The 25,252-nt window shown below is 40.9% G+C and overlaps 1 protein-coding gene and 1 long non-coding RNA gene across 2 annotated transcripts in view; one reads left to right on the top strand and one right to left on the bottom strand.

The window, feature by feature from the left end:
• LOC125168424 (uncharacterized) overlaps positions 1-10,305 on the top strand; it is a 28,264-nt gene extending 17,959 nt beyond the window's left edge. The window contains exons 3-4 of the long non-coding RNA XR_007153131.1: positions 1,310-1,321; positions 10,195-10,305. This is a non-coding gene — a long non-coding RNA (uncharacterized LOC125168424). The remainder of the gene's footprint in view (positions 1-1,309; positions 1,322-10,194) is intronic.
• Positions 10,052-18,979, bottom strand: LOC125168417 (protein kish-A-like). Its single transcript, XM_047863537.1, has 2 exons — positions 18,975-18,979; positions 10,052-10,301 (listed from the first exon to the last, which is right to left on the bottom strand). Exon 2 carries the CDS (start codon positions 10,268-10,270, stop codon positions 10,052-10,054), a length of 219 nt encoding a protein of 72 aa, XP_047719493.1. The 5' UTR covers positions 10,271-10,301; positions 18,975-18,979.
• Between the last annotated feature and the right edge of the window lie 6,273 nt (positions 18,980-25,252).

Raw genomic sequence — 25,252 nt, 5'->3', positions numbered from 1 at the left:
AGGTAGAAATGGGCTTAGCAAATTATGGAAAAAGAAAAGTACCTGAAGAGTGGCAATCAAGCAGGAGAGGGGAGGGAAGCAGAGCTCAGATTGTGCAGGTCTCAGAAGCTTGAATCCTGTGTCCCCGGATGCAAGAAACCATGTGATGTGGCTCAGTGCTGACTCCCACACCTCTATACCTGTGTGTTCTCAGCCCACTGAGCTCCCTGGAACCACTGAGTACTCCCTCCAGGGTGCCCAGTTATCCCCCACAGTCTCTGCTTCAGTGGGCACAGTGGTCCAACATGAGGACGTGGAATCATATTTCTGGATTTCAACCCCTGCTCTAGTTGAGTGACTTTGGGCAGATTATGGAACCTAAGCTCCAATTTTCTGGCCTGAAGAATGTGATGATAGAGTATGTATTCCAGAAGATTATCACAAGGATTAAATGATATGATGAGTGCCTCCTTGCTCAGCACCAGCAGTGGCATGCAGGAAGCAAGCCCATAAAGCAGTTTTTATGTTGTGGTGGTTATTTTTATTAATCTTGGTAGGAAATCAGCCCTGAAGTATAAACACTGCCTGGTAGAAAGTGCTGGAATCTCTTGCATCAGCTATATTGGCTTCTGAGCTAACTGCAGCAGATTTAGTGAAAAGGATCTAAAAAGGAAAAAAAGAAAAAAGGTATACTCCAAAACACCTACTCTTTTCCAAATAACACGATCTCTAGTATTTTTTTCATGCAACCTACTGGAAAGTTCTAATCTTATTCATTTAAAATCCCCAAGCTCGATTCTGTTTTTCGTTACCAAATATTCCGAGACAACACCAGAAGCAGCAAGATCCAATGATGGAGATTCTCTAACTGAAAATGTAGGGCACCATGACAAGAAACTCAATTCTTTGCCAAATGAAAAGAGATGAGCATTTAACCCGAGGAATGCCAAGGCCAGGGTTTCTGTTCAGATTTCCCGAGAAAGAAAGGTTTTGTCAAAAGACAGACTACACCAAGCATTTTCTTTTCTTTGAGCGCCAAGGATTCATTAAGAACCAAGCCCTAGCGCCATCTCCTGGCAGTCTCCAAAACTGAAAAACAGACGCTTACCACAAGGGACCCCTCCCCCTCCTTGACAGAAATTCAGTTCAGGAGATAAACTGGTAATTTCATAGTAACTTCTGTGTTTTCAACCTCCTGTTAAATATTTGAATTGAGATGAGCAGATGGTAACAGTCCCAGCTACTTACGGTCCCCACAAGGGACAGTCCCTGTTAGGCCACCACTTCCTTTGTTTCTGTAAGAGCTTGTCAACCAACAAGGAACCCAGAGATCAGAGACAGCGTATTTATTGTCAGTGGGCCAGTGCTTAGCCCTGCAACCAATGCGCCCAATCTTAAAAGAGGATCGTCCTCTGCCCAAATTTACATTCTGCAATACTTCCGCTCGCTGTGGATACTTTACGCAAAGATATCATGCGTGAAATTGACCCTCAAAGAGCTGGGCTCCCAGCTCACTTCAGGACTGCAAATCTCAGTTTGCCTCAGTACCCAGAATCTCACGGTAAGCCTCAGTTTGGGGTCTTGCTCTCCCTGGAGAAGGAACGGATGGCCACCCTTGGCATCAGGGCCACTTTCGCTCCCCAAAGATTTGGTGAGGGCAGGTGGCTTCCCGGCCTGGGTCGCTTCAACAGTTTTCACCTAGCTCTGTACTCACCTCCAATCCAGGTAACTTGGTATCCACAAGCACAGAGCCTGAAATGGCTAGGAAAAATAATTCTGCTGGGTTGCTGACTGAGGAGTGAACCAGTATCCCAAAGAATTGTGACTCGTTTCTTAGGGAAGTTGGGGGCAGGGGGAGCTGGGGTAGAAATAAGCAGGATAGTTTGGGAGGACAGGAAAACTACTGGCTGGACTGGTTCCTCCCTTCTTTACTCAAGCACATGTATTTACTTATTTAAAATGCTTTGAGGGACCTGAGTGGCTCAGTCAGTTAAGGAACCCACTTCAGCTCAGGTCATGATCTCGTGGTTCATGAGTTCAAGCCCTGCATCGGGCTCAGAACCTGGAACCTGCTTGGGATTCTGCCTCTGTCTCTCTCTCTCTTTCTCTCTCTCTCTGCCCCACCCCCACTTGCACTCTGTCTCTCTCTGTCTCTCAAAAATAAGTAAATGTTACAAATTTTAATTAAACAAATCAAATGCTTTTAGGGGCGCCTGGGTGGCCCAGTTGGTTGAGTATCTAACTCATGATTGTGGCTCAGGTAATGCTTTCACAGTCTGTGAGATCAAGCCCCACGTTGGGCCCTGTGGTGACAGCATGGGGCCTCCTTGGGATGCTCTCTCTCTCCCTCTCTGCCTCTCCCCCACTTGCACAGGTGCTCTCTCTCTTTCTCTCTCTCTCTCTGTCTCTCAAAATAAACATTTAAAAAAATAAAAATAAAAAAATAAAGGGGCACCTGGGTGGCTCAGTCCGTTAAGCATCCGACTTCAGCTCAGGTCATGATCTCACAGTTCATGGGTTTGAGTCCCATGTTGGGCTCTGTGCTGACAGCTCAGAGCCTGGAGCCTGCTTCAGATTCTGTGTCTCCCTCTCTCTCTGCCCCTACCCCACTCACACTCTGTCTCTCTCTCAAAAATAAATCATAAAAGCATTTTAAAAAATAAACATAAAAAAATAAAGTGCTTTGACCCCTTCCTGTTTGTCAGATAATGTGATAAGCACGTCACCTATAGCTCCTCACTTACACAACAACCCACGCGTTTGGTACCATTTTTTATTTCCATTTAACAGAGAAGAAAACATGCTTAGAGAGAGCTTAAATAACTTGCCCAAGATCTTAGAGCAAGTAACTGGTAGAGGCAGGGTTCAAACACACATATCCTCTTAACCACTATAATGAAGTATCTTTCAGACCCAGGACTCAGGATTTTCTCAGGCACTGCTGAAAACACTCCTCATATTTGCAGGATGAATGAAATGGGATAATTCTGCCAGATAAAGAAGGTGCTGCTCAGAGCCCTCCTGGGTGACTGTGTACGTGGTGAGAAGAAGAGGTGCATTAGCATCAGGCACCACCAAATCTTCCTCCCTCTTAAACAGCACGCACCCAGGGTAAACCCTTTGCCTTAGTCTTCACGCACTTGACGCAGTTACTGACCCATAGTCCTCATTCCCAGCGAGTTTTCAAGAGACTGACGGTAATTTTCTCACACCATCCACGCCTGACAATTGATTTCTCATGGTTATTTGCCAAAGCACCACTACAAATGCCATTAACTGGTTACAAAACTAGCCAGCCGTTTCTAAAGCCCAGTGCTGGCGACAGCTCTGTGGTCCCTGGGGATCCTTGTTTTGCCGCATCTTGCTAAAGCAAACGTTTCTTCTTGATGTTAAATGCCAAAAGAAGAAACGTATCTTTTGCTCTTCCCAAAACTTATAGAACTATGAGAGTCAGGAGTAAAGAGACAGCCTTTTAAAAATCACAGAAAGCATTCAGGATTCCTGACTCTAAAAAACGACCCCTTAGCCTCAATATATAAATTGCATACATTCTGCAGATAACACTTCTTTAAAAAAAAAAAAAAAAAAAAAAGTAAGAATTTAATAATCATTCATTAACCATCTTTTGGGTTCCTGACACGGTGCTACACACCGTAAATACAAGAAAAGGTCACTGTGCCTGCCTTCAAGGTGCTTATATTCTAGTTATGGAGACACGACCCACATATGAAGCAACTTAAGAATAAGACAAGGCAAGGGGCGCCTGGGTGGCGCAGTCGGTTAAGCGTCCGACTTCAGCTCGGGTCACGATCTCATGCTCCGTGAGTTCCAGCCCCGCGTCAGGCTCTGGGCTGATGGCTCAGAGCCTGGAGCCTGTTTCCGATTCTGTGTCTCCCTCTCTCTCTGACCCTCCCCCGTTCATGCTCTGTCTCTCTCTGTCCCAAAAATAAATAAACGTTGAAAAAAAAATTTAAAAAAAGAATAAGACAAGGCAAGACACAGTCAGTTGTGAGATGGAGAGGTACAGAGAGTGGGCACTATCATGCTCAGAAATGGAAATGGTCAGCCTCATAGGAGCCATCAGAGCAGAAGCCCGCCAGTGCTCCCACTCGCTAGCCCCTGGCCTTATATACATCCCTGGACCTCAGTGCTCAGATCTGTAAAATGGCAGAGCTGAGCCACCCGTACAACAAATTTGTTTTGAGCACTCACTGTAAGCCAGGCACTATTTGCGGTTCTGGTGATACAGCGGTGAACAAGATAATGGCCCCACCCTAATGGATTTTATGGTCTGGCGGAGGGAAAGGGGAAGGCAGATAGATGAATGTATAAATACATGACATGGCAGGTAGTGATCAGGACTGTGAAGAAAATCAAGAAATCAATAAAATCAAGAAAATCAAGATAAAGTGATAATGAGTGACAGGGGGCCACGTCAAGAAGGTAATTTGGGAAGGGGTCTCACCCATCAAGTCACATTGGTGGGTGGGCGTGGAAGATGTGAGGCGGCAACCCAAACTGGTATTAGGAGAGCGTTCCTGGAAGAACGAACAGCAAGACAAGGCCCTGAGATAGGAATGACTCGAAACGTTTGAGGAGCGGCGCGAACACCAGTGTGGCTGAATCACGACGGGAGCCTAGAGAATGGGAAATGAAGAGAAGCCAAGAGCCAGACCATGAAGAGCCATAAAAGCCAAGGTAAGGAGTTCAGGTGAGAAGCCCGGGAAGGCTTAAGAATGTGTACCAGAGGATGCAAACCATCTCTGATCTGAAGGGGTGGGACCTAAGCAAGATGGTCCTGAATGAGTAGGATCTAGAATGGAGGAGTCCAAATGCCAAGTATTCACATTTCAGATGGTGTGGACCCCTGTGCAGATCAGGAGTGATTTAATTAAGGAAGTAACCAGGCTAAGGAGAAAAAATATCAGGGGAAGAAGTCTGGAGACCAAGAAGGGTCCCAGGTATTTCATGGGAAAACGGTAAAATATATGGTGCCTCTGACCATCAGGAGGCAGCCAGTGCCCTGGTGCCATCCCTCTTCTGTCCAAAAACTCCCAATTTGGTGCCCTGTTAGGGCCTCACAAGGCCTCATTGCTCTAAACACCAACCGGCCATTCAAAATGCACTAGTCCTACGGTTCATGGCCAGCGTTAGCTCTACTATAGGTAACAGGTGGGTGCTAATGTTAAATAAATCCATGCTAATTGGTTAGTGCTTCTCAAATTTCTTCCTTTCTATTTACTATTTCTTCCGAAGGCAGGAGAGAGAAAACACGTGGCTCCAGAATGTCTACAAGATATAAAGTGAAGCAGCCCATCACAAGCAAAACGCTTCACTGAAGACTTGTACTTTATCTTAAAATTAGTGTGAATGTTCCTTCAATTCCAGATTTACTTATAAGAACCCAATAACAATGTGTTATATTGTCCAAGGAGCAGATATGAGCCTGGAAGAATATATGCCACATCTGTCGTGTGCTTTGCCAAATGCCTCGCACATCATCCCATATCCCCAGGGCTGGGGAAACTCACCTTGAAAAACGTGAATCACTAAACCCAATTAAAACACTCTCCTCTCTTAGAAGGACCCCGCGTAGTTGCCAATATCTGGGGTTTCAAGGATCATCACTCATTATTAGAGGCAACATACGAGGTAGAGGGCTCCTAAAAGCAGATTTGGATGTCTTCCTAAATGAAATCGCTAATGCCACCCTTATTCTACAGTTGTCCATCTTATAAAAGCACATTACTAACACAAGCTGGATCCCAACTATCTCTGAATCTCAGCGGACATTAATGGGAATAGCATGTGCCATATAGCCATTCCATAGCCATTACAAAGACTGAGTAAATCCTTCAGTGCCACATGCTCTTAGGAAGTGATGCTCTCACAATGAGTAAGAAAGCATTCCCAAAGAAACTGGCACCTCTCCTGTCACTTAAACGGTAGTTTACAGCATCTCGGTGGGGGAGGTGATGTTTCTCATATTGTGTTTGTTTAATATTTGACAATATCTTGGCTCATACTGTGGTGGGTTTGAGATAAAATGATTATTTGTATATACACAGTTGCCCACACAGATGGGAGAAAATGTTTATTTGGAGGGGGAGAAAAAGAAATTAGAAGGAAAAAAAAACCCTCCATGATACATGCATCAATACTACTATGATTACACAATGCTATATTAACAATATTTTGAGGGAGTCCCTCTAAATAACCATCCTGCCTTCCAACTCAGAATCCACATAATTACAGCTTTCTGGCTACCAGAACAGGAAAGGATGCCATGTTGGATGCTGCCAGTGCTGGGGGGTTGAGCAGGCTACTGCTGCCACCCAGTGGGGACTGCTGAAATGGCAACCGCAGGAAGCTTCAGCTACTTGCAACTAAACAGAAAATTTATGTACTTTCTAAGTAATTCCTATTTTCAATTCTCACATTCGCAGAAATTACAATAAATAACAAACACGGGATGATTTATGTAATTCTAGCTTCATTGCGTAGTACAAAATGTACTGAAGATAAAATACGTATAGAAACATTTCGTTTTGTCATTTTAGCCATTCCTTAAATATCTAGTTTATGTTGTATTTACAGTATAGTTACTTTCTTTTTTTATTTTTTAATGTATGTTTATTTTTGAGAGGGGAGGAGGGCAGAGAGAGGGACACACAGAATCTGAAGTAGCCTCCAGGCTCTGAGCTGTCACAAAGCCCAATGGGAGGCTCAAACTGACGAACTGCAAGATCATGACCTGAGCCGAAGTCAAATGCTTAACCGACCAAGCTACTTTCTTTTACATTGGGGTCTGATAAATGGTTTTTATTCTTAATAAAAATGAATATCCCAAATCCAAAGACATTAGTGTTTTTGCTTTATGGTGCAAAAACACATCTGTGATGACAGTTTTGTTCTTTATTTTTTTAAGTTTATTTATTTTGAGAGAGAGAGAACACAAGTGGGAGAGGGGCAGAGAGCGAGAGGGAGAGAGAGAGAATCCCAAGAAGGCTCTGCACTGCCAGCGCAGAACCTGACATGGGTCTCGAACCCATGAACCATGAAATCATGACCTGAGCCAAAGTCAGAGGCCCAACTGCCTGAGCCACCCAGGCACCCCTATTTTTAATTAAGCTAAGCGTTGATTTTAGGTAGAATCCTCCAACTTAAATATTTTAAGAATCCTTATAAGTTAGAGAAATCTTTGTTTAACATATAAATAAGTTTTCAAACTGGATATTATAAGAGTATCCTAATGATGGACTTCACAAATTAACAGAGGCAAATTCAAGGGTGGATTAGTTGGGCAAGTTTCCGGGAAACCAATCAGGATAGTGCTTAAAAATACAACATTTAGTGGGGAAAAAAAACCTGTTTTGGAACATTGCATGAAGGATACTACCATTCATATAAATGTCAAAAATGCACAGCATCATTCCATATTGTTTACAGATTCATAGAAGTATATACATATGGGCTCGATTCACAGCCAAATTCATGATAGCATTTCCTCTGGGGAGAGTGAGGGGAAATGGGCCTTCACCTTTATGTGTAATATTTTATCCTATTTAAAAGATACAGAGATGGAGCCCCTGGGTGGTACAGTCAGTTAAGCTTCTGACTCTTTATTTTGGCTCAGGTCATGATCTCATGGTTCGTGGGATCGAGCCCCGCGTCAGGCTCTGCACTGATGGCACAGAGTCTACTTGGGTTTCTCTCTCTCCCTCTCTCTCTCTTTCTGCCTCGCCTTCTCCCTCTCTCTCTCTCTCTCTCTCTCTGTCTCTCAAAATAAATAAATGAACTTTTTAAAACAAAGAAATAAAAAGAGAGAGAAGATATGAAGCAAATATGACCAAATATTCAAATTTTTTTGTTTCATATGATGGTTCCACAAGTGTTTTTCATTATCTTTTCCTTATTCCATTAAAAAGCAAAAAGTAGTGCTCAAATTCATTGCAAGATCTTTGTTACACTGAGTATGGTATGGAAGTCTGGGATCAGAGCTAAAAAAACTAAACTAAACTAAACTAAACTAAAAACAGGGGTCTGAAGTGTCCTCCTTAGTCCACAGAGTGCTCAGCTTTTCCCCTAAATAAATTCAGGTCAAACACTTCAAGAATACTTGGTTTGAAGGTGCATCAGTTTCTACCCAAGGCACCGTCATGCCTCCTCCAACCCTTATATTAAAACATTCCTCTCAAAACTTAAGGGAGACATAATCATCAGCTTTTTTGGTCCAGAGTAGCCTGATGGTATCCTGAAGCTCCTAAGTTAGCAACTTAAATATTCCAATGATAAATTTTCAGAGGCCAAATGAAGAATAAAACAGAAGGGCAAGTGTTTTCCTCTAATACTTGTACTCCTGTCACTCCTAAACATAGCAGATTTATTAGGAACGGGAACTTGGCACACACTGATGGAGGAAATTTTTATTTAATTCACTACCATAAATTGCAAAAAAACAAATATGTGTTCATGCATTTAGAAACCCCCTAGAGGGAGTATTTCTTCAGAAATAGAAAGAAAATAGGGTTTAAGAGAAATGTGTTTTAGGTTATTATTCCTCTGTGTAAGAACCTAAGCCTTGCCCCAAAATAAATGTAGTCTAGACTGCAATCTAGTGAGAATCAAGACCGCAATCTACTTATTCCTTCTGCTTTCACAATAGAACCACTCACAGTTGTGATGAGAATCATCCCAAATTATAAGGCATAAAAACTGGCACTGCCTCACATATTATTAATCTATTTGCAGATGGCACCACATTTTACAACATGATCCTATTACAAGAAATGCTGATTCTGCAAATGCTCTCTGCTTGCAAGCGAGAATGGAGCAGTTAGAAGTCACGGCAATGCTGTATTTTAAGCTTTCCAAAATGTACACTAAAGCAAAAGTCCTTGAAGGTTGTAGAAAATAACTCCATCGTCTTCAAACCATTGCAAAACTTTTCAGATCAAACGTGGACATAGACCGATAAATATCTTTGTTGGTTCTCTAATCAGAAACAAGTACACATAATTATCTCATAGAGTAGGAACTTAAAATTTGCTAATATGTTGAACAATTAGCAAAACATAGCCTGCAAAACTTTAATTGAGATTCCTCTGGCATAAAATAAAAAAATACTGGCTATGGAGTTGCCAAATCCAAAAACAGGCAATCTTACTGACAACAGCAAGGCTGTTGGCAGATAATAGGAGATTCATCCTCAAAAAAGGAAAGATTCAAGAGTCCAATCCTTAGAGGTTTCTTTTCTCACACCTTACACATATGAGCTGCACTAAGTCTACAAGTTTAACATGAAAGCCAAAGTGACCAGTCAATTCCTGATATTTATATTTAATGTTTGGACAGATGGAACGCTATCATATTCGATTCAACATACAGCTACTGAGGACCTGCTGTTCGCACAATGTTTTTTGGTGAGAAATATATCTGGATAAATCTTACCAGAATTTCATTACCTCCTTCAGTAAGTCTCTCCAACTGTATGCTTCCATTTTGTCTGATTTTTTAATTTAAGTTTATTTTATCAGTATTACATAATACATGCTCGTCACAACAAACATGGAAAATATAGGAAAAGAGAATAAGGGGGAAAGCCATTCACAGTCCCACCAGGTAGAGACAATTATCAAAATTCATGGATTCCCTCAGAATATTTTTTTTTCTCATTCTGTAAAGATTTCTCATTTCCAAATCACAATGAAAGGAACTTGAGTACTTTATCAATTTTGTTTTCTATTATACGCCTTAGAAACATAAGATATAAATATAACCTCACTACAAACTGGTATCTGACACAACAGAATAACATTTGCAAAATGTAATGTTGTAGTGACAATAATGAGGCTGATTGCTACAGACATGGTAAACTCTGAGTGTTAAATGCTTACATCTTATTTTTTCAGAACATTGATCCAACAACAAAAATAGACAACAGCAGCTGAAAATTTATCTCATTCAGTGTTCTAAGATAAAAGAGCTAACCATTCATTCCATTATTTTCTGCAGATAAATCCTTTTTTCATACTGAAATCTGATGGCAATTAAATTATGATATTTTCCCAGGCTACTGTATGAAGAGGAAGCTGAAGGGCATCACTATACAGCATACTGCAACATAAACACTCTTCTGTTCACCAGTTCTGGAGCATTTCCAAAATATACCAAACAATCCAGTTTTATTTCTGTCCAGGAGGCTGTGTGCCAAAGATGGGATATAAGCACAGGAATATATAAGCAGCAAGATTACAGTCAACCGACTCTGAAAATTAAAAATGGCAGACATAGTGAGGCCGGCAAAGCCCCAGTCACATCCCCTTCAGAATATTTTGTTGAGAATTTCTTCATAATTTCCGTTATGTAATATATCCAAGATTGTACAAGCCAACTTTATAATGTATGACATCATAAAGCAACTAGACCTATCAGATCACTTTAAGAACACATTGCCCAAAAGTAGCAAACACACAATCTTCTCAAGTACACATGGAACATTCTCCAGAAGACACCATACATTAAGCTGTAAAATGAGCCTCAATAAATCAACAAGATTGAAAATAGATTACGTTCTCCAACTATAGTGGAATGAAATAGAAATTGATGACACAAGGAAATTTGAAGAATTCGTAAGTGCAGAAATTAAATAACACACTCTTAAATAACCAATGGGTCAAAAAAGAAATCGCCACAAAGGAAATGAGAAAATAACTTAGGATGAGTGAAAATAAAAACACAGCATACAAAAATTTGTGGAATGGAGATAAAGCAGTGCTCAGAGGGAAATTTATAGCAGTAAATACCTATATTTTTTAAAAAAATTTAATGTCAGATAAATAACCTAATCTTCAATTGTAAGGAACTGAAAAAAGAAGGGCAAAGTAAACCTAAAGCAAGAAGAAAGAGGAAATAATATTAGAGCAGAAGTTAGTGAAAGAGAATAGAAAGACAACAGAGAAAATCAATGAAACCAAAAGCTGCTTCTTTGAAAATATCAACAAATTGACAAACATTTACCTTGACTGACCAAGAAAAAAGAGACAACTCAAATTTCTAAAATCAGGAATGAAACATGAACTATAAATTACCCAATTTAAAAAAAATGAAACGATTATAAAGAAATACAATGAATGATTGTATGATACAAATTGTATAAAAGAAATGAAATGGACAATTTCCTAGAAACACTCTCACTACTGAAACTGACTCAAGAAAAAAAATACACAATCTGAGTACACCCATAACAAGTAAAGAGATTGAATTAGTATCAGAAACTACCCACAAAGCCCAAGACCAAATGGCTTCAATGTTGAATTCTATCCTATGTTTAAAGAAGAATTAGCATCAGTATTTCACAAACTCTTCCAAAAGTTTGCAGAGTAAAAGACCCTCCCCCACTAATCGTATGAGACCAGACTTGTCCTGATACCAAAACCACAGTCATGGCACAAATACAAACAAACAAAAACAAAGCTAAAGACAACATCTCTTATGAATAGAAGTGCAAAAATCCGACAAAATACTAACAAACTGAATCCAGCAACATATAAAAGGGATTATGCACCATGACCAAGTAGGAGTCATTCCAAAAATGCAAGGTTGGTTTAATATGTGATAATCAACCAATGCCATACACTCTATTAACAGTAAAAACCTAAAACCACATGATTATGTCAATAGCTGCAGAAAAACATTTGACAAGGGGTGCCTGGGTGGCTCAGTCCGTTAAACGTCCGACTTCCGCTGAGGTCATGATCTCACGGTCCCAGTGAGTTTGAGCCCCGCGTCGGGCTCTGTGCTGAAAGCTCGGAGCCTGGAGCCTGTTTCAGATTCTGTGCCTCCCTCTCTCTCTGACCCTCCGCTGTTCATGTTCTGTCTCTCTCTGTCTCAAAATAAAACGTAAAAAAAAAAACAAACATTTGACAATGAGGGTGATGGATATATTTACGGCATAGATTGTGATGATGTTTCCATGTGTGTATACTTATCTCCAAATATACCAGGCTGTATGCATTAAATATGTACAGCTTTTTGTTAGTCAACATTACCTCAAGAAATTGAAAGCCAATTTCTCTATCATGATAAAAAAAAAAAGACACTCAAGAAATAAAGATGGAAGGGAACCTCTTCCACCTGAGAAAGAGCATCTTTAAAAAAGCTACACAAACATCACACTTAGTAGTGAAAGACTGAATGCTTTCCCCTACAATTAAGGAAAAAAGAGATGTCCACTCTGACCACTTCTTTTTTTTTAACGTTTATTTATTTGTTTTGAGAGAGAGAGAGTGTGCATGCGAGTGGAGTAGGGGCAGAGAGAAAGAGAGAGAATCCCAAGCAGACTTCGCTCTGTCAGCACAGAGCCCTACACAGGGCTCCATAGCATGAACTGTGAGATCATGACCTAAACAGAAATAAGTAGTTGGACACTTAACCAACTGAGCCACACAGGTGCCCCTGACTCTGACCACTTCTGTTCAGTGTTGTTCTAGAGGCAAATATATCTGGGCAACAGAAATTAACAGCATCAAGACTGTAAAGGAAGAAGTAGAACTATATTCAGAGATAACATGATCTCATATACAGAAATTCCTAAGGAATGCAAAAGAAACTCCAAACATAATAAAAACCACAGAATCGCAGACGTTTATAGGGCAAATTTTATGGTATGTGAATTATTAAATTGAGAACATTTAGCATATAGTAATTTTTGAGCAGACTCAACAATGACACCATCACATAGATCAATGACACACAAAGGGATTTGATATCTTATCTATCCCTGGATCATGTATTCATCTTTCTCCATTAAAAAATACTGAAGTCATTCAGGATGAATTATCTTTATTATTTACTCCACTGGATGTCTCTTTCAAACTGAAAGGGCAATATATACTTGTATTGCCTTTTACTATGCACCAAAAATTAAAAAATTCCTAGAAGTACCAAATAAAAACCCTGTAGTATTCTTCTCACCCATGACCCTCCCTCCTACCACCACCACTCCTTGAAGACAATGAATATTAATAGTTCAATGTCCACACTCTTCCCCATGTTCATCTCAATGCACACAAATGAAAGTATTCACACAAATAAAAGGTTTTTTCCTCTGATTTTTCTACATACATTTCTCTCCCACTTACTTCATGGTGGCCTTTCCTAATGGTCAGTGCCTATAAACCATAACTCCTCCTTGTTAAAGCCACACAACATTCCAGAAATATGGACATACCACAGTTAATCCAAGCACTCTCTGGTGACAGGATTCAAGTTCTTTCCTTTTTTTTTTTTCTTTTTTTTTTTTTTTTTTTTGGCATTCAATGTATTTCTTTACACATATACTTACAAATCAATTCTTTTACTTCTGTATGATAAAATTGTCCAATCCAGATTTTAAAGATGCAGAAAACATGACTTTGCTTAGCAAGAAAGAAAAAAAAAGGTCATTATGTTTCACTAAACATCCTGCTTGGTGGAAAGGGGGAAACATTTATTTCTCAGTTCTGAGTCACAGCCCTGTGAATAGGTTAGATTTTGTTTGCAAATACATAAACAAAATACAAATTACAAGTGCTCACCAAACAAGGCGTCTTGTAATAGGGGCAAAGGGTGTGTCACAAGAAACACATTTCCTGGTGCAGGAAAATGAGCCGCAGAGGAAGGAAGCAGCCCAGGGAAACAGTGCTGGACCAAGCTTTATGCTTTGACTGCAAAACTCCCCTGACAACAACGAATCCAACAGGATTCCTGGGTTCAGGGCTCAGGTTAGGTTTGGGGTTAGGCTTAGGTTAGAACCTTGAGTCATTTCAGATCACGGTTCCCCTTATTTACTGCTCTACTTTGCGCCTTCTCTTGGTTGACTGGAACAGTTTTTTCAAGAAGGAAATGTGGATGCTGTGATCCCCCTGCCCTTAGCTATCTAAAAATAGCTTCCTATTGCCCTCCTTCACAAAAGACAACTTGACTTATTTTAAATGTCTGGGTCACAGCCTTTTCTTCTTCCAAATCCTGTACATACAGCAGCCTTAAAAGCCTTCCAGCTAACAGTGTTGCTGAAGACAACCTATTTTCGTTTCTTTGCTAATGTCATCACAAGATATGAGAAATCCTCATATCTGTGTGAGCATGTACACAGAATATAAACAGAGTAAACTGAAGAAGCACTCTCTGTCATTAAAATGCCAGCAGCTAAACTGTCTCATCTGATATATTCTCAGTTTACTGATGTGAGAAGACAAGGAATGAACTCCACATGAACTATGCCTACAGCAATATGACCATTACATCAGTAATTGTGAGTCTGGAAGGCACCAAACAGTAAGTCCACAGCAAATCAGCCCGAAGTGACAGCTTAGAGATTTGATTTGACTATTCTCTGGCTTTATGTCATTCAATGCCACCATTGGAAGGAGCCGTCCTACCCACAGTGTTCCAGAAGGCCTCATACCCTTTCCTTTGGGGCATCAGCTACTCAGTTTGTGAGAGCACCACCTACTGGTGCATTAGAGAAGCATAATTTCTTCGTTCTCTTAAGCTGTGGATTACTGGGACCTGCCCAGTGAAAGGGGATATAAAAACATTCTTCCTCATTCTGGCAGGTTCCCCCCACCACCCCCAAACTCCTCTTCCCTTACGGTCCCTTGACAAGTGCAGCAAAAGTGAAATTTATGGAAGGTAAATAAGAAAACTCAAAATCTAAAGGGAGGTTCACCAAAAGACGTGAAAAGACAGAAAATAGAGCCACTCCTGAAATTTCAGTTTCAGGAACTGACAGCGGACTTCAAGGTACTGCAAGTGGCATGAATGAGGAGAAGCAATTGTCTTCTGCCTTTGGGTTACTCTGTGGAAGTTCCGGTTCCAGAGAGACACTGCTGTATTCGTCTCAGGTCACATTCTCACCTCTTGGCAGGAAAGGATACTGGTTCTTGACTGACATTTTGCTGTGCTGACTCTTGTGGAGAGAAGACAATTCCTCCAAAGAGTATCAGAGTGCTTTTAGCCAAAAAATGCTCACTGTGTCTCTCCAATTTGTAGTTAAATTGCCTTTTCCAAGAGGACGTTTTTAGGATGTTTTAAACTTGTGTAATTCAAAATTTTCTCTCTGGATAGATCTACATACAGATCTCTTCTGTTTTTATCTGAAATACAGGGAGCCCCCTTCAGCCCATGTACTTACATTTTATTCCGTCCTTTACTATTACTTTTAATCCTTAGTTATGCTATCCTCCCTAGGAATCCGAAGTAGTCATATAGTAGACCTTTGCTCTCACTTCCATTTTCTGTTTCCTTTTGCTTGTGCTTTTTTCTGCATCCTAGAAGCACTTCTCAGATCTGTTCTCCGCAATGTCCTATAATTTTCTTAGGGACCCTTTAGGCTCTTCAGAGATACAAAACTTCTATGAGATTCTAGGGGACTGTCCCCTATCCCTTTGTTCTACGATAATTTTTATTTATTTGTTTAATGATTACTTGTTTTTGAGAGGTGGGGAGGGGCAATGAGGGAGACACAGAATGTGAAGCAGGCTCCAGGCTCTGAGCTGTAAGCACAGACCCCAATGCAGGGCTCGAACTTGCCGAGTGTGAGATCATGACCTGAGCCAAAATCGGATGCTTAACCAACTGAGCCACCCAGGCACCCCTGCAGTAATGTTTAATGGATCCATGTTTTGTTTTGTTTTATGTTCATTCATTCTCAAATGAGGCAGTATCTTTCCAGATTCATTGGTAGCTAACAGGCAACCATTTGCTCTTGACCCCACTCTGTCTACTTAGGTATCAATCAAATAACTTACCTACATCTATAACTGAAGGATAGACCAATATGCCCAGTTCAAAGCTGATTTCCCAGTCATTTTGAGCAACAGTCTGCTAGTGAGGTAGTATTTTTTTCTACTGCTACTGCCCAGTTCTCTAATAAGTTTCAATGAGATATAAAATCATACTTCCCGGCAGTACCACCTAGTATCTGGGCCCTGTGTTTTAGAAAACCCCACACTGGCCCTCTTTCGGTTATATCCTTCCCCGCCAGGAAGGGAATCTGTGAGACCAAGGGCATGTGCCCTCCTAGAGCCTTTGTAGACAAGGATTAGATGTTCAGGATCCTGGAATTACCTACCTGAACAGCCTAAGCCTGTCCTACAGGCCTCATCCACAGGCCCACCCTCCTGATGGCAGACCATGCTACAAATGTGTGACCTTCCAGGCCCAATGAATGGCCAAGGGCAGCTATTTGCAGAGGCTCTGGACCTCCTGGCTGGGGTATCCACACACATGTGTTCAAGGCTGCTTGCAATGCAGGAGATAGCAGTAGGAAGAGAAGGGGCCAAGCTGGGGGCTAATGGACTTTGGGCAAACTTTCTCCAAATCACCAATATTTCAGCATGGGATCCAAGGAGTCTAAAAACTCTATATTTGAACCTGGAATTCCAGATTATTTTGAAGGTATATTTGTCAAGGTAAACAAAAGAATTTACTTTATCTTTATTTACAATTTTGATTCAGACATATGGTACATAGACTTGCATTTCTGTTCCTTTGGATCCTGCAAATATTAGGGATGGTCTAATAGCTGGCTTCCAAGCCTCTTCCTGCCTCTACTCCACCGTCCCAGAAGCAGCTCTATTTAGACACAGGTTAGTTCCAGAGGCTCTTTATAAGTCTTCCAGGAATCAAAAAGTAACCAAGAAGGATACAAGCCTGCAGCCCCTAGATGGATGACCATTAGCGTATGAGGTGGTCCTATGAAACTTTAAAATTGGATATACTCTCCGTGCTTTATCTACATCCCATCAGGCATCTGTGTCTAAAATTGAGTTGTACATTATATATCTACATTGAAAATCTGTACAGGCAGAATTCATTCCCCCTCCCCCTAAATTCCTTACTCCCTTTATACTTTTTCTTTACTTCCTGTTCATTATTGTCCATTGCACAGGCATAATGCTTTAAATATTCTGTATGATGTGTTCCTCATCCATTGAAAACATTCTATTATTCAACAATCATCTCCTATTTACATGTACAGCTTGTCCTTTGCTCACCATTTTGAATTGGTGAAATTATCTTGATTTTCATTTCCATCATATTCCTATGCCTCTTCTCACCAGAAAGCTTAACCCTCTTTGCCTTTGCACTTTCAGACATGGCAGTGTTAAAAAAAACTTTTATAAAACATCTCTACAATCAGCCAACACAGCCTGTAGGATGCTATACCACAGAAGGTTGAAACCAAAACACCTGCTCACAACTTTTTTTCTTCCACTGCTGACCAGCAAAACTGACGTGGCTGTGTGTGTCTGTAGAAATTTATAATATAATGGAGTAGCGGTTAATTCATAGTGCAACTTGGATTTAATGGGGAAAAAATCTGATTTATTTTTGTCTATGATGAATCTGGTCTTCCTACCATAATCTCCCATTACTGGTTAGCAGAGGGAAATTAACTAAATGTCCAATTGCAAGTTCATTTCAATCCATTAGATAGTGTCAGCCTCTTAAACAAAACAAGCAACTACTTGGTCTCTCAGAAGGCCTCCTTTTCCTTGGTTCTCCGGGGAAAGGATGTTTTTATGCCTTTCTTTGCTTAATTGCTTACTCAAATATCTTTTCCAAAAAATGATCCAGATTTTCATGAAGCCCCAAAAAATTTTCTTTGGGAAACGGAAAAATGTGTATTTGAACACCCAGCTGGCATTATGCCACAACTCTACAAACAGCTACAGTGGGTATTAAAAGTAACAGAAGACCTAAGCACCTTCATCTACTGATGAGGAAGTGACATCCCAGTGACATAACAGTTTTTGCCTTTAAACAACTCCTAAGTCTTTTTTACCTCTCACTATGTGGCTCTGGCACAGCAAACTCAGCCAGAAACTAGCACTCCTTCCCTTCTGCGTTTTTTTAAGTTTTAATGTTTATTTTTGAGAGAGAGACAGAGTGTGAGCGGGTAAGGAGCAGAGAGGGAGACACAGAATCCGAAGCAGGCTCCAGGCCCCGAGCTGTCAGCACAGAACCCCACGTGGGGCTCGAACCCACCAACTGCGAGATCATGACCCAAGCCAAAGTCGGACGCTTAACCGACTGAGCCACCCAGGTGCCCCTAGGCCTTTAAATAATAAATTTCAACCTCTACTCCTTGTTTCATATACTGAGGATATATCTCTTGACACGTTACCAGGGAAAGTGAAGATATCAGCTGCCCTACCCTTCCCCTTCTCCTCTGTCCCTCTACTATTCCACTCCCTACCTTTTGTCAACCATGCAGTTTGCTTTAAAAAAATTTTTGTTTAACGTTTATTTTTTTTGAGAGAGAGACAGAGAGTGCGAGCAGGGGAGGAACAAGGAGAGAGGGAGACACCGAATCTGAAGCAGGTTCCGGGCTCTGAGCTGTCAACACAAAACCTGACGCGGGGCTCAGACTCACAAACCGTAAGTTCATGATCTGAGGCAAAGTCGTACACTTAACCGACTGAGCCACTCAGGTGCCCCAACCATGTGTTTTTCTTCCAATGGTCAATTATACCCAAAATTCATATGATTTTTGATTGTGCATTTATATTTAAGGATAGACTAGGTAACCACCAAAACTTTTGCCTACTGTTTTAAGTGTAGGTCTGCTCCCCTGTTGGGTCTCTCCCACCAATAGCACAATTGACAGTGTGTGTGTCAGTGGACCTTGACGACTACTTGACGTCACTTTAGGGAGGAAAGCTGGGGCACTAAATATGGGCATCTCCAAATGCCATTTGGGATTTAGACTGTAAATACTTCAATTGCTATGGTAAAAAAGCCCATGATGATATACAAGGTATCATGATGTCAGACCAGCACTGCTTGATACCCCACTTCCCAATGTCCTATAAAACAACCAGCAACAAGAAAAGTACTATATTGGTAATAATACTGTAATCATAAGAAAAAAAACATTCATGGAAGTACAGCTGCATCATCAGTAGAGATCAACTGAGTAATAAAATCAACTGTGGGTTTCAGCAGACCCACAGTCTCTAACAGAAAGTGGAAGGCTCTGCCTTACTCTACTGTTAGGCATAGAAAGATTCCACTGACCAAAAAATAACGGACATCCCACTGCTACGCACAAACTGTCCTTTGAACTGGTGGGTGCCAGGTCCTTCCATTCCCTCTTCAGCCATGTACACTATTATACTCGTTCATCAGTTGCAGCCACTACCAAGACTGAAGAAGTTGGGGCGACTGGGTGGCTCAGCTGATTGAGTGTCCAACTCTTGATTTTGGCTCAGGTCATGATCTCATGGTTCATGATATCAAGCCCCACCTCGGGCTCCATGCTGACAGTGTGGAACCTGCTTGGGATTCTCTCCCTCTCTCTCTCTGCCTCCCCAACTCATGCTCTCTCTCTTTGTCTCTCAAAATAAATAAATAAACTAAAAAAAAAAAGTTTAAGGAAGGTAACACTTCTGCCTATGCTAAGCCAAGCCAGGTGATCAGCATCACCAAAACACATCCTACAACCCACACGCACTTGGATGGTCCTGAAACAACATCCCAAGTACACAGTCAGGGATGAAGCAGATGCGAGAGAGAGAGAGAGAGAGAGAGAGAGAGAGAGAGAGATATCCAGGTGTCATGGGCATGATACTTATTCAAGAGTCCTTAATGAAGTGACCGTTTTAGTCAGTTCAGTCTGGTCCAACAAACTACCACAGACTGGGTGGCTTACGCCCAACAGAAATTCAGAACTGGGTTCTCCCAGTTTCGGAAGCAAGTCTGAGATCAGGGTGCCAGCCTTCTTCCAGGTTGCAGGCTGATGCCTTCTAGTTACATCCTCAAGAGGCAGAAGGGGCAAGAGAGCTCCTGCGACCTCCTTTCTAAGGGCCCTGTTCATAGGGGCTCTACCCTCACACCCTACTTACCTCCCAGAGGCCCCACTTCCTAATACCATCACATGGCATTATGATTTCAACATATGAATTTTGAGGGGACACATTCAGTCTACTGCTGTAATCAGGCATTACATACAAAAGAGTTAGCATACCAGAACTAGAAAAGCAAAGAAGTTTCAAATAACAAAAATCACCAGCTGAAACATCTATAGGAAATGTTAAAACCCACCAAAGCCCCTTGGCTTCAGTAGATCTCTCCTCGGAACAGTTGTTGCCTAGAAAAGATAAGCTCCCAGACAACATGCAGTGTCCTCTTTCTGTTGCAAGAGGGCAGAGAAGGACCGGTCTCTTCAGTGCTAGCTACAGGACTTTAAGAGAATAAGACGACTCAAACCACACCAGTGTTTCAAGGCCACTGTTCAAAGTGATGACCCTCTTCACAGCAGATTTATGATGAGGTTAAAAACTTCTATGAACCCAAAGACTGGGCCTGTTTTCCTGCTCTTCCTATGTGAGTCAGACTTTAATGAGCAAGAATTGGTGAAATAAACATAATCAAGGCCTGCCAAGATCTGTAATTCTGGAAGTGGTGAATCTTAAGGCTCTTGGGCTTGGGGTGGGAGGGACTTGTTGGGAAAGATATGAGGGGAAGATTTCCTGCTTCCTGGCTGTGGTACAATCTTCACATCTGAGTGTGATAACTTTACTCCCTTCTTACACACATAAGATTGTAGCTATAGTCCCTTTCCTTAGAATATCTCTGAAGGGGTTCAGAGAATGCCAGTCCAAGATATGCCACTCTGGTATAAGGATTATTTTGAGCTTGAAGCCAGTGGAGAAGAAACAAACACAATAACAACTCTCTGCCCACCCCATATCTACCAGAAAGGACAGGACGATACTTAATCACCAGAGACAACTCTAGAGTCATCAATCCAGAGATGGCATCAAAGGGATCTACATAATAAACCTTGCTAAAAACAACCTTATCTTCCATTATTTTCTCCTATATATTTACCTTCCCACAATTTGCCTTCTCTAGAAGCTCAAAGTCCTTTTGAGCTTGTCACTTCTCTACAAATTCATCGCTCTTTTGCTAAGAAGCTGTATTAGCCCAAATTCTTACCATCCTTTTGAGGTATTCATCATGGAGTCCTCCCATGTGTATGCTCAGATGGACGCATTAATAAACTTCTATTTTTCTCCTTTAATCTATCTTTTGTTGGTCTCATTTGCAGAACCCCAGTCAATGAACTTAGGATGGGTAGAGAAAATTTTTTCCTTCCCTACATCTCCCTCCCAACTATCATATCCCTCATGCTAAACAGAGTTGATCATTATCATTTCCTCACTAAATCTCTAGCCCAGAACTTGCAGCCCTGTGCCCAGGGCAAGAACATGGCTCCTGAACAGCCCTGCATAGTGTCAGTGGCAGGGTTCTCGGGCACCCAGGTCATCTACATGAAGCTATCTGCACGTGCGGAATCCAGAGTACAGACCACAGTACTGCTAATTTCTTAATGTTGAATTTTTAAAATCCATCTCTTTAATTTTATTTCTTTTTCTGTGAAAAATTATTATTTACTTTTAATTACACAAGTGAGCACAAATACATGCACACAGTAAATATATTAAATGTTACATGTAGACGCCTCTTTCCCAGAACCCCCATCCCAGTCTCTCGGCAGAGGAAACCACCATTACCAGTTTGGCCTGAATCCTTCTAGCCATGTTTCCATGCACAGATACTCATAGTCATACTTATGAAAATACATAGTTTCCTTTTTGTTGTCGTTAATTATTACCCTATAGAAATGACATCAACTGATCTGTGACTTTCCTTTTGTTCACTCAATGGTAGGTTTCAGATACTGTTCATGCAACTTTATAGACCTGTAGACCTACCTCATACTCTGCACCTGTTGTATAACAGCACTGTATGTTCACATTGTTTATCACAAGCATTCCCCTACTGAAGGCTATTTAGGTTATTTCTAATTTTTTTATTATTATAAACAATGGAATAGAATAGATATGTATTGACGAATATTTTGCTACAATAAATTCTAAAAAGTAATATTTCTGGGCAAAAGATATACACATTCAAAAGTTTAATATGGTTTTAAACCTCTCTCAGACTGGCTTTGGGAATGATGAGGAAGGGGCGGTTGACATGGAGAAAGGTCTAAGAAGCCCAGCTACAACAGGTGAAAGACAACTCAGACTCCCATGATAGGCAGAGCCTGTCCCCTTGAGCGTAACTGAGAGGGGCTACACCACGGATTTTTTTAAAACCCTCCATGGACAAAGGCTACTCAAAGCTGATTTGATTGAGTTGGGCACGGCCATGGAGGTCATCAGGAATGATGCTGCTGGCAGCAACAAACTTACCTCCGCTCTGGGATCCATTCCAGCACTGCAACTGCAGCTCCTTCTCTGAGTGATAAAGGTAATCCTGGGCGAATAGATGTGGACACCACCTAAGTCCTGAAGAGGAGGAAACAAGGGTTTTCTCCGTGTTTCACTCAAGAAGTAGCTGAGTCATGGACAACATTCAATGATCCAAGTGAAGTGAATACAGCAGCTAACCTCCTAGAGACACTAGATGAGAGTATACAGACCTCATGCACACAGCCTGATGCAGCTCATCTAATCAATGTCCAGTGCTTGGCTGCACTCTTACGGGTAATGAAACATGTCATTGTAACACTAATTAAACTATCAAAATGCTAAGTAAATACTAGTCAAAATACTAATTAACACCAATTAAAGTGTCAAAAGGATGCATAAGCAATCAGCTGCACGCTCAATGGGATGGTATTTCGTCTCACATTATGACTCAAAAGTGGACATTTGTAGCCAGGATGGGAAGGGCTCCTTACCTGTAACTATTTTTTCCAAATGCATGCCCTCCACAGCTCCTGCTGTGTTCCAGTCATGGAAGTATAACAAGCACAAACCAGTAAGGGAACAAATTGTGGACTGGTATCCTACCCACATAAAGGCTCATGATTTGGACAAAAGGCAAGTTTTCATACAAGCTCAACAGTAGCTTTTATCCAAGATCAATGAGATGGTAGATGTGGAAGTTTAAGCATAAGTGAAAGTCCACCATTAACATAAAGAACATTCTGGGCCATCTCTGCCTCTTGATGTTAGCTGGTCATACGATAAAGCTTACAGATTGGACTCAAGGATGTCCTCCCACTCACCAGCATGAAGAGAAGAATACACAAAAGCTTCTTGGCTCATCTACATCTACTTGGCATACAATCATATTGTTTTTGAATTCTTGCAAGTGAAGCTAGAAAGGATTCCAGCTGCACAGATTGAACACATACAAACCCAGAAAGTTAACACTCATCCCATGAAGATATTCCATTCCTTCCTGTTTAGTTGCGCCATCTGAAAGGTGGCTCAAAGTTCAGAGAGTTCTTTTTTGTTTTGTTTCAGTTCAGATACTTCTGAAGAAGACTGTGGCTTGGAATTCCTCAGGTAGAATCCTACAGCTTACATTCCACCTGTCTTCATACTAGCTTATTAATAAAAGAGAGATAGCTTCCTTGGTATCCTGGCTGTGGTTTGCAGAGTTCCTTGGAAATGTAGGTCCTTGGTATATGTATTAGAGCCTGGGGTCCACAATAACCAGAATCATCTGCTTGCATTGTTGGTTGCCATACGAAAAAAAATCTAGAAGTCTCTTCCAACTGCGTCTGGTATTTTCACCATTACCATCCATAACCATAACTACTATCTTTGCTGTAAGCATTTTTGCCACAAATATTTTCACTGCAAAACTAATTGGCCATAAGGTAATTTTGCCGTGAAAGATAAGTGGTTCACAGTTTGGTTTCATTTCCCCATTGACAGAGTTCCAATTTTTATATTATATAAACCGTAGCCAGCCTTCATAATTGTCTATACCATGACAAGTAGATGTGATACTCTTAAAATAGTGATAACAACTACATATATATGGACTTGGTAGAAAATATGATGATAAGACACACTGGAAGTGTGGAATAAGAGAGTACAAACCAGATCACATACTATCTAGAAAGTAACCTACCAGCTGCAGTGGTGACAAGTTCAGTTACAAATGAATTACAACATTTAACACTTTCCCGTAGAACTTTGGAATCTCTAACAACAGACAAGTAACAATAAACCAAAAGGGAACAAGTATGGAAGGCTTTGACACACAATACAGAGCTCAGTTACAAATATGCGTGCCGGTATTTGAAAAATTGATACCTCTCTTAATGAAAGAAGTTAATAATTAAGATTTTTAACTTTTTTTCATGTTTCATTGTGTCCTCTTTAACGTGTCTCTCTTATTTTTCATTCTTATATCTTCTACGGGAAAACTGCCTTATAGCCAAATAGCCAATTAGTTACCGCAAAGACGCCTGTTGCAAAGATTTTTACAGCAAAACTAAGCTGGAACCTATCATAACAACCAAAAACGTAACATTAATTTGGTTGGGCAAGGCAAACTCTGCACTTGCTCAGGACAAGGAAGCTGCACAGACTATTGAAATTAAGGGAGCTATCACTCTTTTGACTCTTCCTTCACTCTAACATACGGATGTAGTGGCAAGAAGCTAGTTTTTTTCCCAGTGGGTAAGGATACACCACCTTTCAGTTGAACTGACTAGCTCTCTCTCTCTCTTCAGAACTTAGCCAGTGGCTTTAAATGAGGCTACTGGTGCTGGACATAACTGGCTACTTTCAGGATGATTCTGACTATGGATACCTTGGGGATGGGCCCATGTTGGAACATGAGATCATAACTACTATCCTGATGCTAACAAGCCAGCTATTTGGCTGCCAGATCCAGGACATGCATCAGACCATATGGATGGGCTACCCCAGGTGACCACCAACGGCTGTCTCGGTCTGATGCTGACCTCTGAAGTATCCATAGGAGTGACAATACGAAAGATTTGGGGCCTAACCTCAGGGGGGAAAATGCACAAGAATGGATCATAAGGAGGGATTATTAAAACCCTAGCCTTTAACAAAATAATAATTTTTAAATATTGACAATGGACCTGACTTTGCTTGCATTGAAGTGGTTTTTAATTTTTGTTTGGAAAACAATGGTTAGTTTTTAAGATATAGTTACTTAATATAGTTACGGCATGTTAGATAACATAAAATAGTGCTGCAGCAATTTCTAATTTCTAAGAAACAAGTGATAATGTAACACAGAGTTTGGCAAACTAAGGCCTGCAGGCCAAATCCAGCCCGTTGCCTGTTTTGTACAGTCCTTGAACAAAGAATGGCTTGTATATATTTTTAAAATTTTTTTAACCTTTATTTATTTTTGACAGAGAGACAGAGCATGAGCGGGGGAGGGGCAGAGAGAGAGGGAGACACAGAATCCGAAGCAGGCTCCAGGCTCTGAG

This window comes from Prionailurus viverrinus, chromosome A1 (genome assembly GCF_022837055.1).
Source record: "Prionailurus viverrinus isolate Anna chromosome A1, UM_Priviv_1.0, whole genome shotgun sequence".
Lineage (NCBI taxonomy): Eukaryota > Metazoa > Chordata > Mammalia > Carnivora > Felidae > Prionailurus > Prionailurus viverrinus.
Note: the sequence above shows the minus strand (reverse complement) of the source record. Positions and strands in the feature narration are given on the sequence as shown.